This window comes from Manacus vitellinus, unplaced genomic scaffold (assembly GCF_001715985.3).
Source record: "Manacus vitellinus isolate BGI_N305 unplaced genomic scaffold, ASM171598v3 scaffold_60_pilon, whole genome shotgun sequence".
In the NCBI taxonomy this organism is placed as follows: domain Eukaryota; kingdom Metazoa; phylum Chordata; class Aves; order Passeriformes; family Pipridae; genus Manacus; species Manacus vitellinus.
The window spans coordinates 2,507,079-2,524,607 of NW_021940687.1; the positions used below are offsets into that span (position 1 = coordinate 2,507,079).

Consider the following 17,529-nt stretch of genomic DNA (forward strand, 5'->3'; position numbering starts at 1 on the left):
ACCGTGGCGTAAAAAATAAAGATAATAAGAAAGAAACCTTTTGACTGTCGCTGGTTTTCCTTAGTCCCCCGGTGAAAGGAGAGCAAATATTGAGGGAGGGCCGAGGAGGAGCGAGGAGCTTCAAGTCCCAGGCCCAGTGTGGCCACCGGAGCTGTGACTCTGTAAATATGAAGGGATCTGTCAGGTTGTTGTGGGGAGACTGTTGCCTTTACCTGCAGGGATTTTTTTTTATTGATGCCTTCACTTTTTCGTGTCATTGGTACTATTGTACATGATACTGATTTTTTTTCTAAAAGCTTTTAAAATGTAATAGTTCTAATTCCATCTCCGTAGTCTTTGGAATTGCACTTCATTGATCTAAGAAATTTCCTTTTTCCTCCAGTCTTCTTCCCAGATTGTTGGTTTTAGGAAGATGTGATGGGAGGAAAAAGTGCATCCAAAATCAAAGTAGAAACAAGGGGTAAGAGGCCTTTTATTTAAGACTAAACCTTTCATTTAGTTAACTTAGGATTTCTACTAACTGCATAGTGGTATCTGTGACCCCCTGGTTATTATTTCTGCTTGCTGCTCCTCCCCCGTGCCCCGCTGCTGGAAGTAGCCTAATCCCGCCGCTCTGTGTCTCGTGCAGTTGACAAGCGGATCGAGTCGGAGGAATCTGGGGACGAGGAGGGGAGGAAGCAGGCGGTTCGCCTGGTGACGGACCTGAGCCAGCAGAGCCTGAGGGATGAGCAGAACGGCGAGAACTCTGCAGGTACCGTGTCAGCCCCAGCGGCCCCTGGGTGCAGCAGAGCCTGCACCAGCCCCCCGCGCTCCCCCTGGCTGTGGCAGTGCTGGTTATCGGCGCCAATGTGCCCCAGAGGAGTCTTTAAATTTGAATAAATGGTACTGTTATCGTAGCTGGAGTAAAGCTGCCTGCTTCTTATGGAAGCACCCTCGATTTTTTAATTTTTTTTTTAATTTTCAAATTTGTTTATCCGTCCGATATTAAATGTTTAATATCAAAACGCAAAACAATTTTATTCATACTTTTTTTGGGGTGGAAATGCAGAAAATGAATGTGGAAAGGTGCTGGAAATGTTCACTGGAAATAACCCCAAGCATCTTTTCATAAATCTACTTTAGTTTATGTAGTCTTTTACCTAAAGAGTTGCCAGATTCCTTTGGAAGGCAATGAAGGCTATTTTTAGGTGGATTGAAGGGAACTGTCAGTATTATTATTTTTTTTAATTTAAATTTAATTTAAAAATTCTAAGACATACCAAAATTATATCTTTGAATCCTCTCAGATTCAAACTTTTGCTACTGTTCCTACTGTTTGTATTAGAAGACAGGGTAGAAATCTTGACAGACTTTTCTTAAGCCTGTGCATGTTTGGTGGGTGGGTTTTCAGTGGCTTGCATGGAATTTGTCAGAGCAGATCCATTTCTGCAGCCCCTGTGTGGTGATATGATCGGGGCTTTTGGTGCTAGCTGACAGTCTGAAGTGTAACAGCATCCTTTTGATAGAGATGTCCATGTAATTATTGTTGGTGTGGTACTAGAAGGGAAATAATGCAACAAATTTTAATTCTTTTTGACTATACATCTACTGCAGATCCCTTCTCCTCTTAACCTTGCCCACTGGGATTTGCCAGAGTATTTTTCGAACTAGTAAACTGTTATTTAAATCTCATATCGTAACTAAATGCACTCTACATAGGTCTGATTCATTGCTGATAGTTTAAAAACCCTGTATATTAATTAGAAAATGCTGTGGTGACGCCTGTGAAAGAGGGCACTTTGCAAACTGTACATCCCAAGCACTGTATGATTGATACAAAAATGCAGATAAGACAGAGCTTGCATGCCTGGAACTATGAGTGTTTACTCAGCTTGGTGTGACTTAGCTGTGTGTTTAGGGTCATACTGTGCACATTGTTCCCCTGGAAATTCTGCTAAAGCAAACGCAGAAGTGACGTACTTTTATTCCAGTGAGAGCAAGAAAAACACCTCCAGATTTAGTTGCTGAATTTCATTTGTGTACTATTTAATATAATGACTGTATTGTTACTTTTTCCAAACTGTTAACATTAAGAAAACTTCTGCTAGGGCAGAAACCAAACAAAGGAATAATTTTTGAACATTTGAGGTAGCGTTCACAGCCAGCTTTGAGTTTCTCAGCTGCGAGGAAAATTAAAGAGTTTTCCACATTTTTTTTCACAGAAGATCATAAGTAGAAAGAGCTCGAGCAGCTGAAATTTCAGATTCATCATTTGACTAATTCTCTGAGGAATAGAGCCTCTGGTTAGAAAGCTTATAACTGAGCTATTTATAATATTCTTCGTGCGTGTGCAGTTAAAAAGTGTAGTTGGGCTTTTTGTTGCTCTAAACGCCTGTGGTACTGTGAACTTATGTAACTCGGTAATGACTGCTCCTACTGTGGAATTTGGGGATCCTGAGGGGTGGATTTTTTTTCCCTAGCTCTGCAAAGCCACGTGTCTTGCAGGCACAGGTTACACAAAAATTCACTTAGGGAACTTCACTGCCAGAGCAATGGGGTTTTTTCCCCTCTTGAGAAACGTGCTGTGTTGGGAAGTGTGGAATAAAGCAGTTTGCAAGGGAAATTGCAGTCCTGGCTGTTATGTCAGTTTAGAGTGTTTTATATCCAGTCAGTTCATAAATAAAGTGACATGTAAATGACTGTAGATTTGCTGTAAGTCTCCTCTTCCTCTCCTCTTCCTCTTCCTGTACTTTTAACATTTTCATACCAATACTGACAGCTGATATCAGATACACATCTCACTCAGGCTGCCATATGGAGTGCTTTATACACAGCACACAAACTTCATGAGGGTTGGCTCTATTACATAACCGCAGTGCCTGCATGTTCAGTTTCAAATTGTTTTTGTTTCAGTGAGTTTGATATGTATCCTGTGTGATTTGGTTTTGCAGGCTTGGATTCGAGTGCTGTTTTCCCACGCTGGCTCTGCCACGACTGGTCTCTCAAAGCCACGTGGCAAAAAATAGGAGGAGCTGCCCTTTGACAGATCCCAGAACAGAGTATTTAACACATTGCCTAAATCAAATGTTTATAAATGAAAATATTCAAGCCTGCCAGCCAAACAAAGTCTTAAGAGGTGCAGCCTTGGTAGCAGGAGGGTAGGGTGTCCCATTCCCTTGCTGAGGTGTATAGCTTTGATCTGGAATGGAAATAAGAAAATGCAGGCGTTGCCCACGGCTAAATTGCTGACAGGCAGACATACCTGCATCAGTTCTGGTGGCATTTCTGTCCTGTGTTCAATGTCCCCAAGATTCCCAGCTCATTTTGGATCCCCAGAATAAAATCTATGTTTCCTGCTAATTTAGACTGTAAAATAAAATAAAATAAAATAAAATTAAAAGATGAGGATTGATTTTCAGTCTTAACTTCTGTCAGTCAGTTCAGTGAGTCTCTCTCCTGTTTGAATGCCCAGGCAAGAGCAGCAGCCCAAACACAGGAAGGTCAGTGATGATCTGTGGACTGTCAAACCCTTGTAGTTTGATGACAGTATTAAAAATTGTGATGCTTGCACTGTTTGTCCTTACACTGCTACTTAGAAGACCAAGCACCAGTAGGAGAAATACTTGTTAAATACAGGAACACTAGGCATTTACAAGAATGTTGTAACCATGCTGGGCTGTGAAAATAGTCACTACTACTGGGTTAATGGCATGAGCTTGCATACAGTAGTGCAAGAGTCAGTACAAAGTCTTTGGCATGTGACTGTAATTAAAGGTGCTTGTTTTTTTTGGAGTAGTTAGGCACATGAAGTAAAAAAGCTTCCATCCTGTATGTCATTTTTGCAAAGCTGAATCAGGCCTTGGGGTTTTTTTGGAAATTGATGCAACTGGCACACCTTCTTCAATAAATGGGAATCTGCATGAATTATTCAGCATGAAATTCTCCAGTAGACTTCCCTCCCTCTTGTGCTGTTGTAGAAGCACAGCAAATACTGGGCTGCCTTCCAGAGCTATAAAGGCATTTCCCAAGAAAATGCATTCAGTGTGATAAACAATGTTGTCTGGCATAGTAGTGAGTTCAGGCAAACAAAGGAAGGGAGATCCATCCAAAAATGTGCACAACAGTGACATAAACTGGCAGTGCTAGTAACAAAAAGCTGAGGGGTGGGATTGTTGAGGTGCTTGGTCATTCCTGGTGCTCTCACTAGACAGTTTAGATTCCTTTTTGGCAGTGTTTTATTGTGCTGTCAGAGGAGCACAGACTCTTTGGATGCTGTATCTTCAGAGGCACGATGGCCCCAGGTGTAAAGAAAAGGCATCCTGCCCAGCTCAGTCTTGAGCCAGCAGTATTCAGCAGCCACACAGGCAGGCTGGGAAAGGTGCTGATCTTTGTGTCTTTTGCATCTGGGCATGAAATTCTGTTGTTAAGAAAGCTTTTTATCCATGCCTAGCTGTCACATTGAAGTGTGGTTTTAATGAAGAATGTCTGAACTGTGCATCTCATGTGTTTCTTCTCCTGAGAAGCATTTGCTCTCTTGGTCTCTCTGGGTGTTTGCCATTGTTTTCCTGCCTTTAGCTGTCAGGTACAGAGGTTCATAATGTATTTGCTTCTTGTGTAGGAGAAGCAGAGACACCAGTGGACATGGAGACTATTAGCCTGGACCCAGAAGCTGAGGTAAAGGCAGATTTTTGTCCTTATGGGCTTTATACGGCAGGAAACAAAGGTAGGAAAAGGCAAGTATTGAAACCTGGTTAAAAGAACTAATTCTTCTGAAGGTGATGGCTACCATGATCCTCCACAGAATTGATTCAGAGCCTTTACACTAGAAGTAGAGGTGTTCTATTCTTGATCAGTAGCTGAAACATTTTCTTAGGACTTCAGTATTTTGAGTTAAGCACAGAGGCACTGAGAGTGGGGCTGTGCTGCAGAAGGTATTGATGGGCTACGAGCTTCTGTGAGAATATCTTAATGAACTGTTTGCTGCTGTGAGTCCTGTGATTTGGCATAGGCACAGTGACTTTTCCAGCCTAATGCCTTGGCATCAGCAGCACGGTGAGCCTGTTAGCTGGAGAGTTTTTGAACTTGGGTGGGGAAGTACTCTGTTTCCCTTTGACATGCAAAACTGGAGCATCTGGTGCTGATCAGCACAGATGTGAAGGGCACCAGCTGATTGCCAGTGCAGAGCTGATGTTCACAGAACCACCAGTTATTCAAACTGTCAGTGATTCCTGCTCATCTGAGGCCTGGAACTGGAAATGGCAAAGTGTTCCAGTTAAGCCCTAGAAAAGCAGGTAAGAGACCTTTATGCAAAACTTTATTCATGGTAGACAGCAGAATGTGTCTGTCTCGGTAAATTCTGAAGATTTCTAGTTTTGGCAGAACAGTGCTCAGAGTCAGGAAAGGGCTGTTGCCTTTTTGCAGCTGACAAGCTTAGGATGGTGCTTCACCAGTGGTGGTAAAACCATGTGCCAAACCCAATCTGAAAAAGCAGTTTGAAGGGAAGTTTTAATGAGCTACACATTTCGTAAGACTGTAATTTTCCTTAGTTCTAAGGACCGTGTTGGGTCTTGGAAGACCAGGTTTGTTTTGAAATAACTGCCAAATCCCTCCATTTCTCTTTCAGGATGTTGACTTGAATCACTTCCGAATTGGGAAGATTGAAGGATTTGAGGTGCTCAAGAAAGTGAAGGTAACAGTCCTAGGGAATAGAGAATGCCTCTTGGAACTGGGCATTTTGTAGATCTAACCTATAAGAGGACAGATACAGTCTCTTTTTGGCTGAGATCTTAATGAGTTCACTTTAGCTGAAGGACATAGTGTTTGCCCATTTGTCAAGTAGTAAGAAAAATCCTTAGATTTTGTAAGTTGATTTTGGAAGTGGATGAGAGAAAATGCATCAGGGCACATCCTAAAAGATACATCCTGGACTTGTATGACAGGCTGAACATAGAATAACATGGATGGGAAAGTACCTCTGGAGGTCTCCAGTACAGCCCTGCTCAAGGCAGGCCCAGTTAGAACATGTTGCCCAAGGCCTTCTCCAAGCTCTTGAGCATTTCCTAAGACAGACATTACGTAGCCTCCCTGCACTGCTGTTAGTGTCTGACCATTGTAGTTAAAAGATTTCCTTCTGTAGAGCTGAAGTAAACCAAGAAAGGATTGTATTTAAAAAACAACCAACCAAAAAAAACCCCAAAAAACAACAAACCAACAACCTCCAAACAAATCCCCAGCAAAACCTAACCAGGAACCCCCCTACTCATACCTTATTGCCCAAAGACATTTCATGCTGTCCTTCATATCCACTTTCCTGTTTCTTTTTAAACTTTTCCCCAACAATTAGACTCTGTGTCTCCGTCAGAATTTGATTAAGCACATTGAGAACCTGGAGCAATTGCAGACCTTGCGGGAGCTGGATCTCTATGACAATCAAATCCGGAAGATCGAGAACTTGGAGACTCTGGTGGAACTTGAGTGAGTCCAGCAGAATCACTAGGATTAGGTTGGGGGTGGTTTGTGACTGCATTACTCATGCTGTGCTTACTCCAGGCCTTTCTCAGAATTCATTTGGGTGCTCTGTGAAGGATGATGTCTGTTCTCTATTGATATTTAACCCGTGCAGTAAACTAGTTTCATTGTCCTGAAGCTCCAGGGACAGGCAGCTGGAAATGAAACCTGTGCTGTGTAAGGCAGTGAGAATGACAGGTGGTTGCAGCTTCCATGCAAGTGTGGGAGTGCTCAGGCACCCCTTGCTCTTGGCAGCGAGAGCTCTGTGTAACAGGTTTTCATTCCTGCAGAAATGACAAGAGGTTTCAGGTAAGGTTATGATTTTATTTTTTTTTTTGGAGGGTGTTAGGGAAGGAGTAAGGGCCCTTCCCAGTTTCTGGCACTTGTCTGGGATCACCCTGGAGATAGATTACAAAACTGTTCTCACTGGGGCACGGACTGGCCTACTTCTCGTGGTCACAACTGCTTCCTGCCTGTGGGAGGCCTTGACATGGTCCTATCAGAGGCAGATCTTGTAGGAAAATACCTTTCCCAGATTGGCTTCCTCCCACAGTGGCTCCGTGGCTGGGCAAAATAATGGCTGTCTTCTGCATGTGTCAGATGGTTTTTTCTTTTTGCTGACACACTACAGAAGTATTTTGAAAGTTATATTTGTTGTATTTTCTGATAACAAGAAATTACACTCATGACTTTAGATTCAAGGCCTAGCAAAGGCTTGATCTCTGCTGATAGTGAGGTTCCCCACCAACTTACAAGTGCCTCTTTCAGAATCCTCCACGCCTGATAGACTGATGAGACCTTTGGTTTGCTTTCCCTCAGGATCCTGGACATCTCCTTTAACGTCCTGCGACAAATTGAAGGACTAGATCGGCTTACCCAGCTTAAAAAGCTCTTCCTTGTCAACAACAAAATCAGCAAAATTGAGAATTTGAGCAACTTGCAGATGCTACAGATGTTAGAGTTGGGATCAAATCGAATTCGGGTAGGCTTGCTCTACGAGATGTTAGCTGGAGAGTTCTGAGCTCTTTGGTTTGGGGTTAGCATTTTCTGAAAGTGCACTTCATTGAGTCTGACTTGCAATTTTGTTGGTTTTTATTGTTCTGGTCATTCACTGTGCTTATTGCTGTGCATGCTGGATCCTTTCATTATGCATTAGTGCCTGGCTACTAAATCACTGTTTATGAATTTCTGTCTTTAATGAGCATGTTTATCCCCCGTGTGCTTCCTTTTTCAGGTGATAGTTTCCTCCTGCTAGAGAGCCAAGCCTATCAAAACTAGCAGTTGTTTTCTCTTACCTTTTTAGAGACTGTGTCAATGACACCTATTGAATGCAAATTTGAGTTTGATTTGTATGTGTAGCTGACAGCCTGCTGTGGCAGTCAGTCTCGCTCAGGAAAAAGATTGTCTTTAGGCTTTGCTCTGAAATGCCTCAAAAACCTGGTGCTGCTTTTGGGTTTTATTGTTCAGTTTGTGACTTTTTCAGTTTAGATGATTGAAAGCCTGTGCCAGTTACAGAGAAGCAGTTATGAGTAGTCTCTCCTGTCCCTGAGGTATGATTCCCCGTATTTGGCCAGTTTGTAAGAGAACTGGTCAGACAGATGACGCAAAAGACTTGCAACATGCAAAGTAAACTTGTTTTTTTTAAGCCTATTCGATTACATCCTCTTTAGAAAATACTCATAACAGATGGGTGCATTTCAGTCAATGTGGTCTAAGTTGGTACTCCCCATTTACAGTCTCTGAGAAATTACTTGTTATGCTGAAAGAACAAATTTGGAAAATATCTGTTTTTCCTCTTTATTTCAGGACTTGTGGAAGCACACTTTGTAGAAAAGAAGGAAACTTCAGCTACTAGAAACAGCTTTTTAAGACAGAAATGTGTGCTGCCTTTTTGAAGTGGAAGAATTTTGGTTTGCTCCTAAAGCTAAACTGGACTGAATTTTTTTCCAGCCAAAGAAATTTCTGCTTTGGAAATGAAATTATTTAGGAGAATAAATCTGCCAGATCAGATGAGGGATTAGGAACCTTAGAGTTGCATAGGTTGGGGGAACAGGAGTTACAGAGAAAAGCACTTTGCTGTTTCAGAAACAGAACAGGCTAAGCATACTGATCCTTACATTTCAAAAGCTGAGTTAAGTAAAACTGTACTGTATTCCATATCTAAGCATCATTATGTTCTGGAAAAAAAAAGAAATCCAGCTACATTTCTGAATTGTTACTTAGGTGGTGCATTGCCAGTAATATCAAGCCAAGGAATAGCTTTTAAACAATGAAGTTAGATTTACTTTATGTGTGTATTCTCAGTGTTGAGCCTGAGCATACTAACAGAACAACTGAACCCCCTCGAAATTGTCACTGGATGGGTAACAGGAGCTTCTTAAAATACTTTATTTTTAGGGGGGGGGTTCTGTTTTATCTGTTAATTCTATTCTGACTTCTTCAGACAACAGTGCTCTATGCCTCTAATTGCTTTACTGGAGTGACTAACCTGTGCCTAGGCTTGGCATGAAGAAATCTCGTGTTATTCGAGGGCACCTAGAACTCTTGTCCTAGTTTTCTGTTGCTAGGGTGGCTTGGCTGTATGCTTCACAGGTGGCCATATCCTTAACTTTTCAGGGTACAAGCCTGTGGACTCTTCAGGAGGCGTTCTTGGCTCCTTCCCTGTGCACCAGAGCTGCTGCAGTAGCACTGTCTTACTCTGCTGGATGCTCAGACCTCTTGGTGTGCACTTACCCTGCAGCCCCTCGTGACTGAGCACTTGCTGCTCTGTTCCTTTTGAATGAATGGTGGGGAGAAGAACTTTAGGCTTGAGCTGACACATTTAATGTTTTTTTTCTTAAAGTTGGACTGAGGCAACTGTAATGCAAGCACTTCTTTACTTATTCCTTAGGGTTTTGTCCCCTCGTGTCCATCTGTCCCGTTCTTCTCCCTGTGCTGAGTTGTCAGTGTTTCCTCCTCAGGGCTAGGGGGGCTGCCAATGAGCAACAAATCTATCATTTTTCTTGCAAGGTCAAAACAGGGGTAAGGCCATAGCCTAGAAGGAGGGTGAATCCAAATTTGAGCTGCTTAACACCTTATGTTCAGTCCTTTGGCAGTTGTGGGATAGAGGTTGAAAAGCTTCTTTCCTTTCCCAGAGTGTATCTGTAAGTTCACAGTGTGTGTGTTTGTGTCCATCTTCCTCTTCTTTGTGTTATACACGCACAGGTAAATGTGCACCCATGCACAAACACACAGTAATCCAAGTGGTGCTAGGACTCAGTGGCCTGGCTCACCAGCACTAACCAATCTGAAACTCTGCCAGGCAGGAAGAATGTGGGAAAACTGAGATGTCACAACCTGCTTGAGCACAGACACTCTGGGTGTGTCTGTGTCCATATTGTTGTTCTTCTCTGAGCCGAAGTCTGGTTTTAAAATTCTTACCTCTTTTAACAGTATCTTGGGTTTTTTTAATTAAGAGGCTTTCCCCTGAAAAAAAAAGAAGTGTTTTGTTTTCTTTCCTTTTGTTTGCAGGAGCCTTTTATAATCCCACCCTTTTCCCATTTCCCCCCCCCCCCGTTTTCACTCTTCTGTTTGTGCTTTCTCCCTTCCTCTGTAAATAAATAATATGACTCTCCTTGATGCCTCACAGAGATCCTTATCTTCTCCCACTGAAGGCTGAGCTCAGGAGTTAAACTGGTACAGTGTATATGTTCTCCCAGTAGCATGTGTATTTAAAACATGTACATCACTTTAACTGGTATGGGTGTGTTCTGCATGACTGTATAGCCAAGGAGTTACATCTATTAACACTTACACCTGTGAGACAGTTAACCTTGCTTAGGGCAGAGAAGCTGAACAACTTGCCTCTGTGTTACGCAGTCACTGATTTGCAGGACTAAATTTGCAAACTGTGTTTTCTCCCTCCCAGATTCTCTTTCCACTCACTGGTGACATGTTTTCTCTCGCTTCACAAATCTTCTGCCCTGGATACACCCCATGGCTATAACATGGCTAGAAAATGGCAGCCACATCTACCAAGTGGAGTTTTGCCTCACAGCAGTAACACAGTCTCCTCTGGTCATTTTGCAGGCAATTGAAAACATCGACACCTTGGCTAATCTTGACAGTCTGTTCCTCGGAAAGAATAAAATCACCAAGCTGCAGAATTTGGATGCACTGACAAACCTGACTGTGCTCAGCATACAGGTATTGGTTGTATTCTGAACAGCCTTTGTGCCTCAAAGCATTTTGTGATTTATAATCAGCTCTTCTGAATCACAGAATCACAAAATGGTTTGGGTTGGAAGTGACCTTAAAGACCATCTAGTTACAACCTCTTGCCAAGGGCAGGGACACCTTCCACTATCCCAAGTTGCTCCAAGGCCCATCCAACCTGGCCTTGGACACTTCCAGGGATGGGGCAGCCTCAGCTTCTCTGGGCAACCTGTGCCAGGGCCTCCCCACCCTCCCAGGGTATGATTTCTTCCTAATATGTAATTAAACCTGCCCTCCTTCAGCTTAAGGCCATTCCCCCTTGTCCTATTACTACATGCCCTTGTGAAAAATCCCTCTCCAGCCTTCTAGTAAGCCCCCCAGCAGCAGGTCTGCAGTGTGGGAGTTGAATTCCTGTACTGGAAGGAGGTGTGATATTCTCTGTGTTGTCTTTTCTCATCCCTTCGTGCTACTTGAGATTGACAGACACCGATAAAATGATAAATATTTGATTTTTATGGAAGGAAGAACAGGAAACGACTGTTATCCTGTATTTTGTTCCTGAAATACTATTTTCTAATGTGTTACAGTAACATCCAATGCCTTACCCCAGGGAAGTCCTTTTAATGGCAGTGGCTCAGTGTCGCTGCCTTCTTCCTGAAGAGCCAAGAAGTCTGAATGAGACTGTGCTAAATGACATCTATCCTTAATGGGCTTTTGGAAAGCTTCTTCCTTTTCTAAAAGGTGGAATAAAAGACAGCTAGTTTCTTTCACTGAGTCCCCTTGTCATCAGTATGACAATGCTGGCACATTCTAACATCTCTTGCAGCTGTTGGCAGGACAGACGTGCTGACTCCGTGGTAGCACCTGTGTTGCACCGTTGTTCTGTGGGAGGTACAGCAGAGTGCAGTGGGATTAAAGGGGTGTAACTTCTCCACTGACCATCCCCTTAGAAAGACCTACAAAGTGAACGCTGTTCATGCCTAGGCCTGTTGTTTGTAAAGACACCAAGTGGAAAGCTTTCAGGCTGCAGCTTTTGCTGGGAAGGTCAGAGTCTGATTCTTCTAAACTTGGAGACTGTGACTCCCATGGTGCTTCCTCATGCATCAGTGGTGCAGAGATCAAACAGATGAGCTCACGAGGTCAGTGTGGGCCCAAGCAGACTGTTTCCCCTTCCCAGCCATACTTCGGAGGAATGGTTTTTCCCCAGTGACTCACAGGGGTCTGAGTGTGTTTGCAGTGGTACTGAACAGCTGTTACACTTCCAGAATAACCGTCTGACCAAGATCGAGGGGCTGCAGAGCTTGGTGAATTTGCGGGAGTTGTACCTCAGCCACAACGGCATCGAAGTCATCGAGGGACTGGAGAACAATGTAAGCAGGCTCTTGCTGACTGTGCAGCACAGTTGTTGCCCTGAGCTGCTCCTGTTAATGGCTTTTCTGGAAGTTTTTGTTCAACTCGGGCCTAAAAAAAGTGGGACAGAGAAGATGAAGAGAAATCTGATCTAATATTTTTCATGTTTGCTTTGTCTAGAACAAACTCACAATGCTGGACATTGCATCCAACAGAATCAAGAAGATTGAGAATATCAGCCACCTAACAGAGCTGCAGGAGTTCTGGGTAAGCACAGGCCAGAGGCTGTCCCCTAAAATGTCTATACAGCAGTGAAACCCTTCTGATGGGCAGCGTGTGGGTATGTGTGTCTTGAGGTGAACTCCTCTAGATCTGGTGATCAGCTTTAAGATCTTGACAGTCTGCATGGATAAAGTGTCTGGTGGTTTTCCATAAGGAAGGAGAAGAGCTTAAAAAATTCTTTGCAGAGCTTTGCTGAGTGGTAAGAAGCCTCTGTCTGCCTAGGAAATAGGCCCTGCCTTCACGCTCAGGGTGGTTATGAAACAGTCCCACGTGTCCTATTTCTGCAGCTCATCCTTTTCTGAGTGAGCATGACAGGGTAATGGGGAAGCACAGTGCCTGTTCACAGCAGAGCTGGTATTTTTAGGGCATTATAAATACGAAGAAAATCAAACCATCTTCTGGTTTGCTTCCATTCCTATGAGGTAGATAACAGCTTAGGTTTGCTTCTGTTTCTTTCTGACACCTGGAATTGCTAAGCCCTTTGTGATTCCTAAGTCAGCTCAGGAAATTCAGAGACACCCTCTCCTGAAGCATTAGCACCCTGCCATGTTTGGGAGCTGTGTACAAATCTGCTCCTGTGAAAAAACGGGGAAGAAGCAGCAAATGTTCATGAGCTGGCACGTGCTTTAGCTCTTGTAGAGTTTCTGCATTCAAGGCTGAGAATAAGAGTTGTGCATCATAATGTCATAATGTCTGTTGTTTGGAGTTCAGTCATTTAAACTCTTGAGTAGAGGCTGAGAGAAAAGGAGTGCAAAGCAGCTTCACATGAAACCCAGCTAGAGCCTGTAGTCCAGGTCCCTTGGGTCATTTTCCTAGTCTTGCAGTGTGGCTTAGGAGACAGGTAGTAGTGTTACCTGTCCATGCCTGTTCCATAAGGAACTCTTTAAGTATCAGAAACTGAGAAGCCTGTTTAACATGACATCTTTTGGGCAGTGAAAGTGAGACAGTTCAGTGTAGCTGGTGTGGGGCCTGTCCTGATCCTGTGCAATTTCCTCTAGTCTTCCTCTTTGCTGTTGCTCTGCTTATAGGAGGTGCCAGCATTGCACTGCTGGTTGCACTTCTACTGAAAGGACAGAGCACATCTGAACCTCAATGGATTCCTTTGCAAAAACACCAGTGTGTTTGGAGTCCTTTGTCAGAACATGCCTTGGCCAAGATCTTTTAGCTGAGCCTGGAAAATGCCCTCCTGGATTTGTTCCACTTCTATGTTAAAAAAACAGATTTGTTTGAAAAGGAGCAGGGCAAAATTTTCTTCAATGTGAACAAGTGGTGTATCTCCCAATTTGTATTTTCACTGACTGCACAGTTGAAGCCACATAAAAATGTCCTTTTAACACCTTAAGGAAGCAGAATTTAAAGTCCTAGACACTTGTTTCCCAAGTACCACATCCCCAGTGGAGGGACTGAGATGCCTCGAGGTGGAGTGACTTGGCTGAAGTGACATTGTGATGAGCTGTAGCAGAATGATACAATCCACTGACATTTTTTTATATTTTATTTGAAGGTGGCATTGCTGTAGTGACTTCTCTGTATCCAAAAGCAAAGGGTGCTTGTGTCTCAGGGTTGGACAGCATGTGCCTACCTTGCAGCTTTGCTTCCTTGTTGGGCAGCTGAAGCAGTCATCCCTTTGTGTGGGAATCTCTTTGCTGTGCCAGCAATGAGACAGGCAGAGAACCCAAATTAGAGAGCTTGGCATTTTCTCCGGAGTGCAGAAGCAGTTTTGGTGGGGAAGTGATGTAGAGGAGAGAGGAAAATGTTGCTTTTCTTGTCAGTTTGGAACCTTTTTTAATGTTTCCTGGGAAGCTATGAAAGTAAAGATAGATGTCCCAGTGGAAATAAATCTTGATGTAAATATTTCCAGCCCATAAATGTACAGTGTATGGGGTGGGAGACTGTGTAGAGACTGACCCAGAGCCTTGCAGTGCCTTTCCCAGCAGTGTTTGGACTGGATACGCTGTCTGAAGGGCGGAGCAGCCACCGGGATGGTGTGGGTGAGGAGGGAATAGTGGCGAGGCCTGGAGTGTGAGACAGGAAAGCTCATCTCAGAGGTTCCAGGGGGAGAAGGATCTTGTAGACAGGGTCTTCTTTGATGCATGTGCAGCCTGTGCAGTGATGCTGCCCTGGGAACAGCGATCCTGGGCAGCGCTGGGTTCCTGTGCCAGGCCTGGCGTGGGGATGTGGTGGGTGAGCGTCACTGTGTGTGCTCTGCAGATGAACGACAACCTCGTGGAGAGCTGGAGTGACCTGGATGAGCTGAAAGGGGCCAAGAACTTGGAGACTGTGTACCTGGAGCGGAACCCTCTGCAGAAGGATCCCCAGTACCGACGCAAAATCATGCTGGCCCTCCCGACTGTCCGGCAGATCGATGCCACCTTTGTTCGATTCTGAGCCTCCTGCTGCCCCCTCTCCCCTGCCCTCCTCTGAGAAATGTCCCAGCAGGGTTTTTTATCCACTCACCACTCCCCAGGTCTTCAGTACACTGACACTCATGGGGCAAATAGTCAATTAAAAGCACTGAAACCGGATCTAGTGTACAATGCACTCATTGTTTTTGAAATGTTGTTGTTATTATTATTATTATTATTATTATTAAATCTTAACACAAGAGCCTTCAATGTGCCTGTGTTTTTTGTTTCATGGGGGAGGTTTTGCTAGAAAGTGTTTGCAACATACTGAAGCCACGTGGAGCTGCTTGCCAACTGTGTTGACTCTGTGACATGCCTTCATGTTAGGAATGTCCTCATAAACACCATATCCAGATCCAGGCTCAACAGATATCTGTAGAAAAGTAAAAAAAGATCTGATGGAGGTGCCCACCCAGGTTAGTTACCAGGTGTGAGTCAGTGCAAAATATCTGCTGGCAGAACATGGGGCTGTAGAGGAAGTAGCCTTTTTGTAGTAATTTTATTTTTTTAAGCACAGCTGCAAGCTCATGAGAAGGTTGGGGACAAACTGATATTAATATATTAACAGTGAGCAAGGTAAGGGTTTGGTAGGACTTTGTTAACAGACAGTGTTTGCCATCAGAAAATATGAATTATGTCCTGCTTCCACTAAACATGGTGATGTGGCATTGCTGTCCCTCTGAACCTCTCTTTGATCTGGGCAACTGAACTGCATCCCCCCAGCAAATGGAAAACCTCCCAGGGGGAATCCTTGCCGTCTGCCACTGTGTTAGTCCAACAGTCATGTCATCAGCCCAGGGGAACGAGTTAAAAACAGAAGCATTTCCTGAAAATTTGCTCTCAGTGATAGTTTGATTCATTCTAATCTGACATGGATTTGAATCTCTGGAAGAGTGGGAAGAATCCCTTCTTCAGCAAGAGACCAGAAATATTAAGCAGGACAGTGTGACCAGCTTTTCAGGACACATGTGTGTTTCCTCAGGTTGATTCTGTGCTTGGCACGTGTCATCCCAGCCTTACCAACAGGTCTGACCGAGGCTCTGGGAGGCCACAGGACCCAAACGAAGCAAAGTTTGGTGCTGACGTGCAACTCCTTGGCTCTGCAGGAGTTGCAAAGGGTGTAAATGAAGCTGGAATTTGGCTCAAGTTTAGACAGGGTTGGCTGAAAGTGCCCAGGGAGCTGAGATGCTGGAAGGGAAAGAAAGGAGCTGCAGGAGTTCCACAGAGGAAGGGACCAGCCATGGGAGCTTTCACTCTGAGTAGCCCGTGAGCACTGGAGGGAGAAGGGCTGTCCCATTCCCCATGAGATAGGGCTGTGAGATGCTGCAGCTGCTGCTGTCATCTCAGCCTGTCCCTTCCCTGCTCTTCCTCCTCCTCTTCCAGTCCTGCAGTTTGACTTCATCACCATCTCTGTGGCAGCCTGTCCCCTGGCATCCCTCTTTGCCCTGCTCAATATCTGGGTGGAGATCTGCCTGGATGCCCACAAGTTCCTCTGTGACTGCTGGCACAGGGCATTGGCATTTGGTTCTCCATCCTGGAGGCCATCACTCACCTGGCCATCACCAGCAGTGTGCGCTGGGCAGGCAGGGGCTGGTGAGGGGGCTGCAGGTGGAGTAAGGGGACTGGGAGGAGAACTTGTTTTGGTGTTTGGGATGGAGCATGATGAGGTGAGCCCCACTGCCAGCTGTGGGTTCACATGTGCAGAAGGTGCAGCTCCAAGGGCACAGCCACAGGCGGTGGGAAGTTGTCACCCTCTAAGCCCTGCCTGGCAATATCTGGGGGGAGAGCAGGACACTGCACCATGAGCAGGGAGCTGCCGTCCCAGACCAGTGGTGTTCATGTCTGGTTTGTCAGGCTGAGGGTGAGGAGAGGCAGAAAGCCAGCCCAGGAGCACAGGGCATGAATTAGGGTGGGGATGGGGTGTCCCTCAGCTGCAGCACCTGCTGCAGAATATTTCATTGCTCCCAGGCCTTCCTCATAGCCTTTGCCTCTGAATTCCTGCCCCGTGAGTACCATGGGTACATCCACAACAGCAGCCTGCACGACTGCACGAAGTTTACCTTGGCATATGTGCCACAGGACTTCACCTTGCAGAGCAACACCAAGTGCAGGTGGGAGCCCACTCCCACCTCGCCTGGCTCCTCACCTCCTTCCTTAGGCTTGGATTTGCCTTTCTTTGCCTCTGCCACAGCAAACGTTTTGTTTAGCAGTGACCTTTAACCAGGTTCAAGTTGTCCACCCGTTTTCCTGAGGTTGTGGGGCCCTTGCTCATGCCAGGACCGAGCGTGTGCACTGAACCGTGCCTATGTGTGGGGTAATGTGGGGGCATCACTTGCCACCACTATAGAGGGAGGTGCTTTTGTGAAGAATAAAGGCCCCTGGGGCCGGGTGACCTGGGTCCCAGCAGAGACTGGCCAAGGGCTGGTTCTACTGTGCTCTGGCACGCCAGGCTGGGAGCAGGGATGCCTGCCAGGAAGCAGGTAAGGGTCAGTAACCTCTGCACTTTGCTCCCACAGATACAGAGTGTTCAGGGACCAGGATGGCAGCCTGACCTTGACTTACTGCCAGCCGGTGGCCAAATGCTTGGACTTCATCATCATGTTCAAGGCAGCAGCTGCCCAGCCTGGACAGGTGGCCCAGGGCGTGATGCTGGGGCACGGAGTGAGGACCTGCCACCGCAGCCAACCTGCACCTCCCATCCACTTCCAGCACGTGGTTTTCTTCACTGGACATGTGATTGCATGGCTGGTACCTGACATTCCTGAGGCTGTGGAGGTTAAAGTGAAGCATGAATGGTACCTGGCCAAAGAGG

The 17,529-nt window shown here is 45.1% G+C and overlaps 1 protein-coding gene across 1 annotated transcript; it reads left to right on the top strand.

The window, feature by feature from the left end:
- The first annotated feature begins 374 nt into the window (after window positions 1-374).
- Window positions 375-14,921, top strand: PPP1R7 (protein phosphatase 1 regulatory subunit 7). The gene is made up of 10 exons (XM_008930188.3): window positions 375-460; window positions 629-751; window positions 4,598-4,653; window positions 5,603-5,668; window positions 6,323-6,453; window positions 7,306-7,468; window positions 10,555-10,671; window positions 11,946-12,050; window positions 12,211-12,297; window positions 14,524-14,921. The coding sequence occupies exons 1-10, from the start codon at window positions 418-420 to the stop codon at window positions 14,698-14,700; spliced, it is 1,068 nt and encodes a 355-aa protein (XP_008928436.1). The 5' UTR covers window positions 375-417; the 3' UTR covers window positions 14,701-14,921.
- The last annotated feature ends 2,608 nt before the right edge of the window (window positions 14,922-17,529 follow it).

Bases quoted from the DNA above. Each gene is read 5' to 3' on its own strand.
- PPP1R7 (XM_008930188.3), top strand. From the start codon at position 418: ATGGGAGGAAAAAGTGCATCCAAAATCAAAGTAGAAACAAGGG. The intron at 4,654-5,602 runs GTAAAGGCAGAT...TTTCTCTTTCAG, and splicing joins GCCTGGACCCAGAAGCTGAG to GATGTTGACTTGAATCACTT. The intron at 12,298-14,523 runs GTAAGCACAGGC...TGTGCTCTGCAG, and splicing joins CAGAGCTGCAGGAGTTCTGG to ATGAACGACAACCTCGTGGA.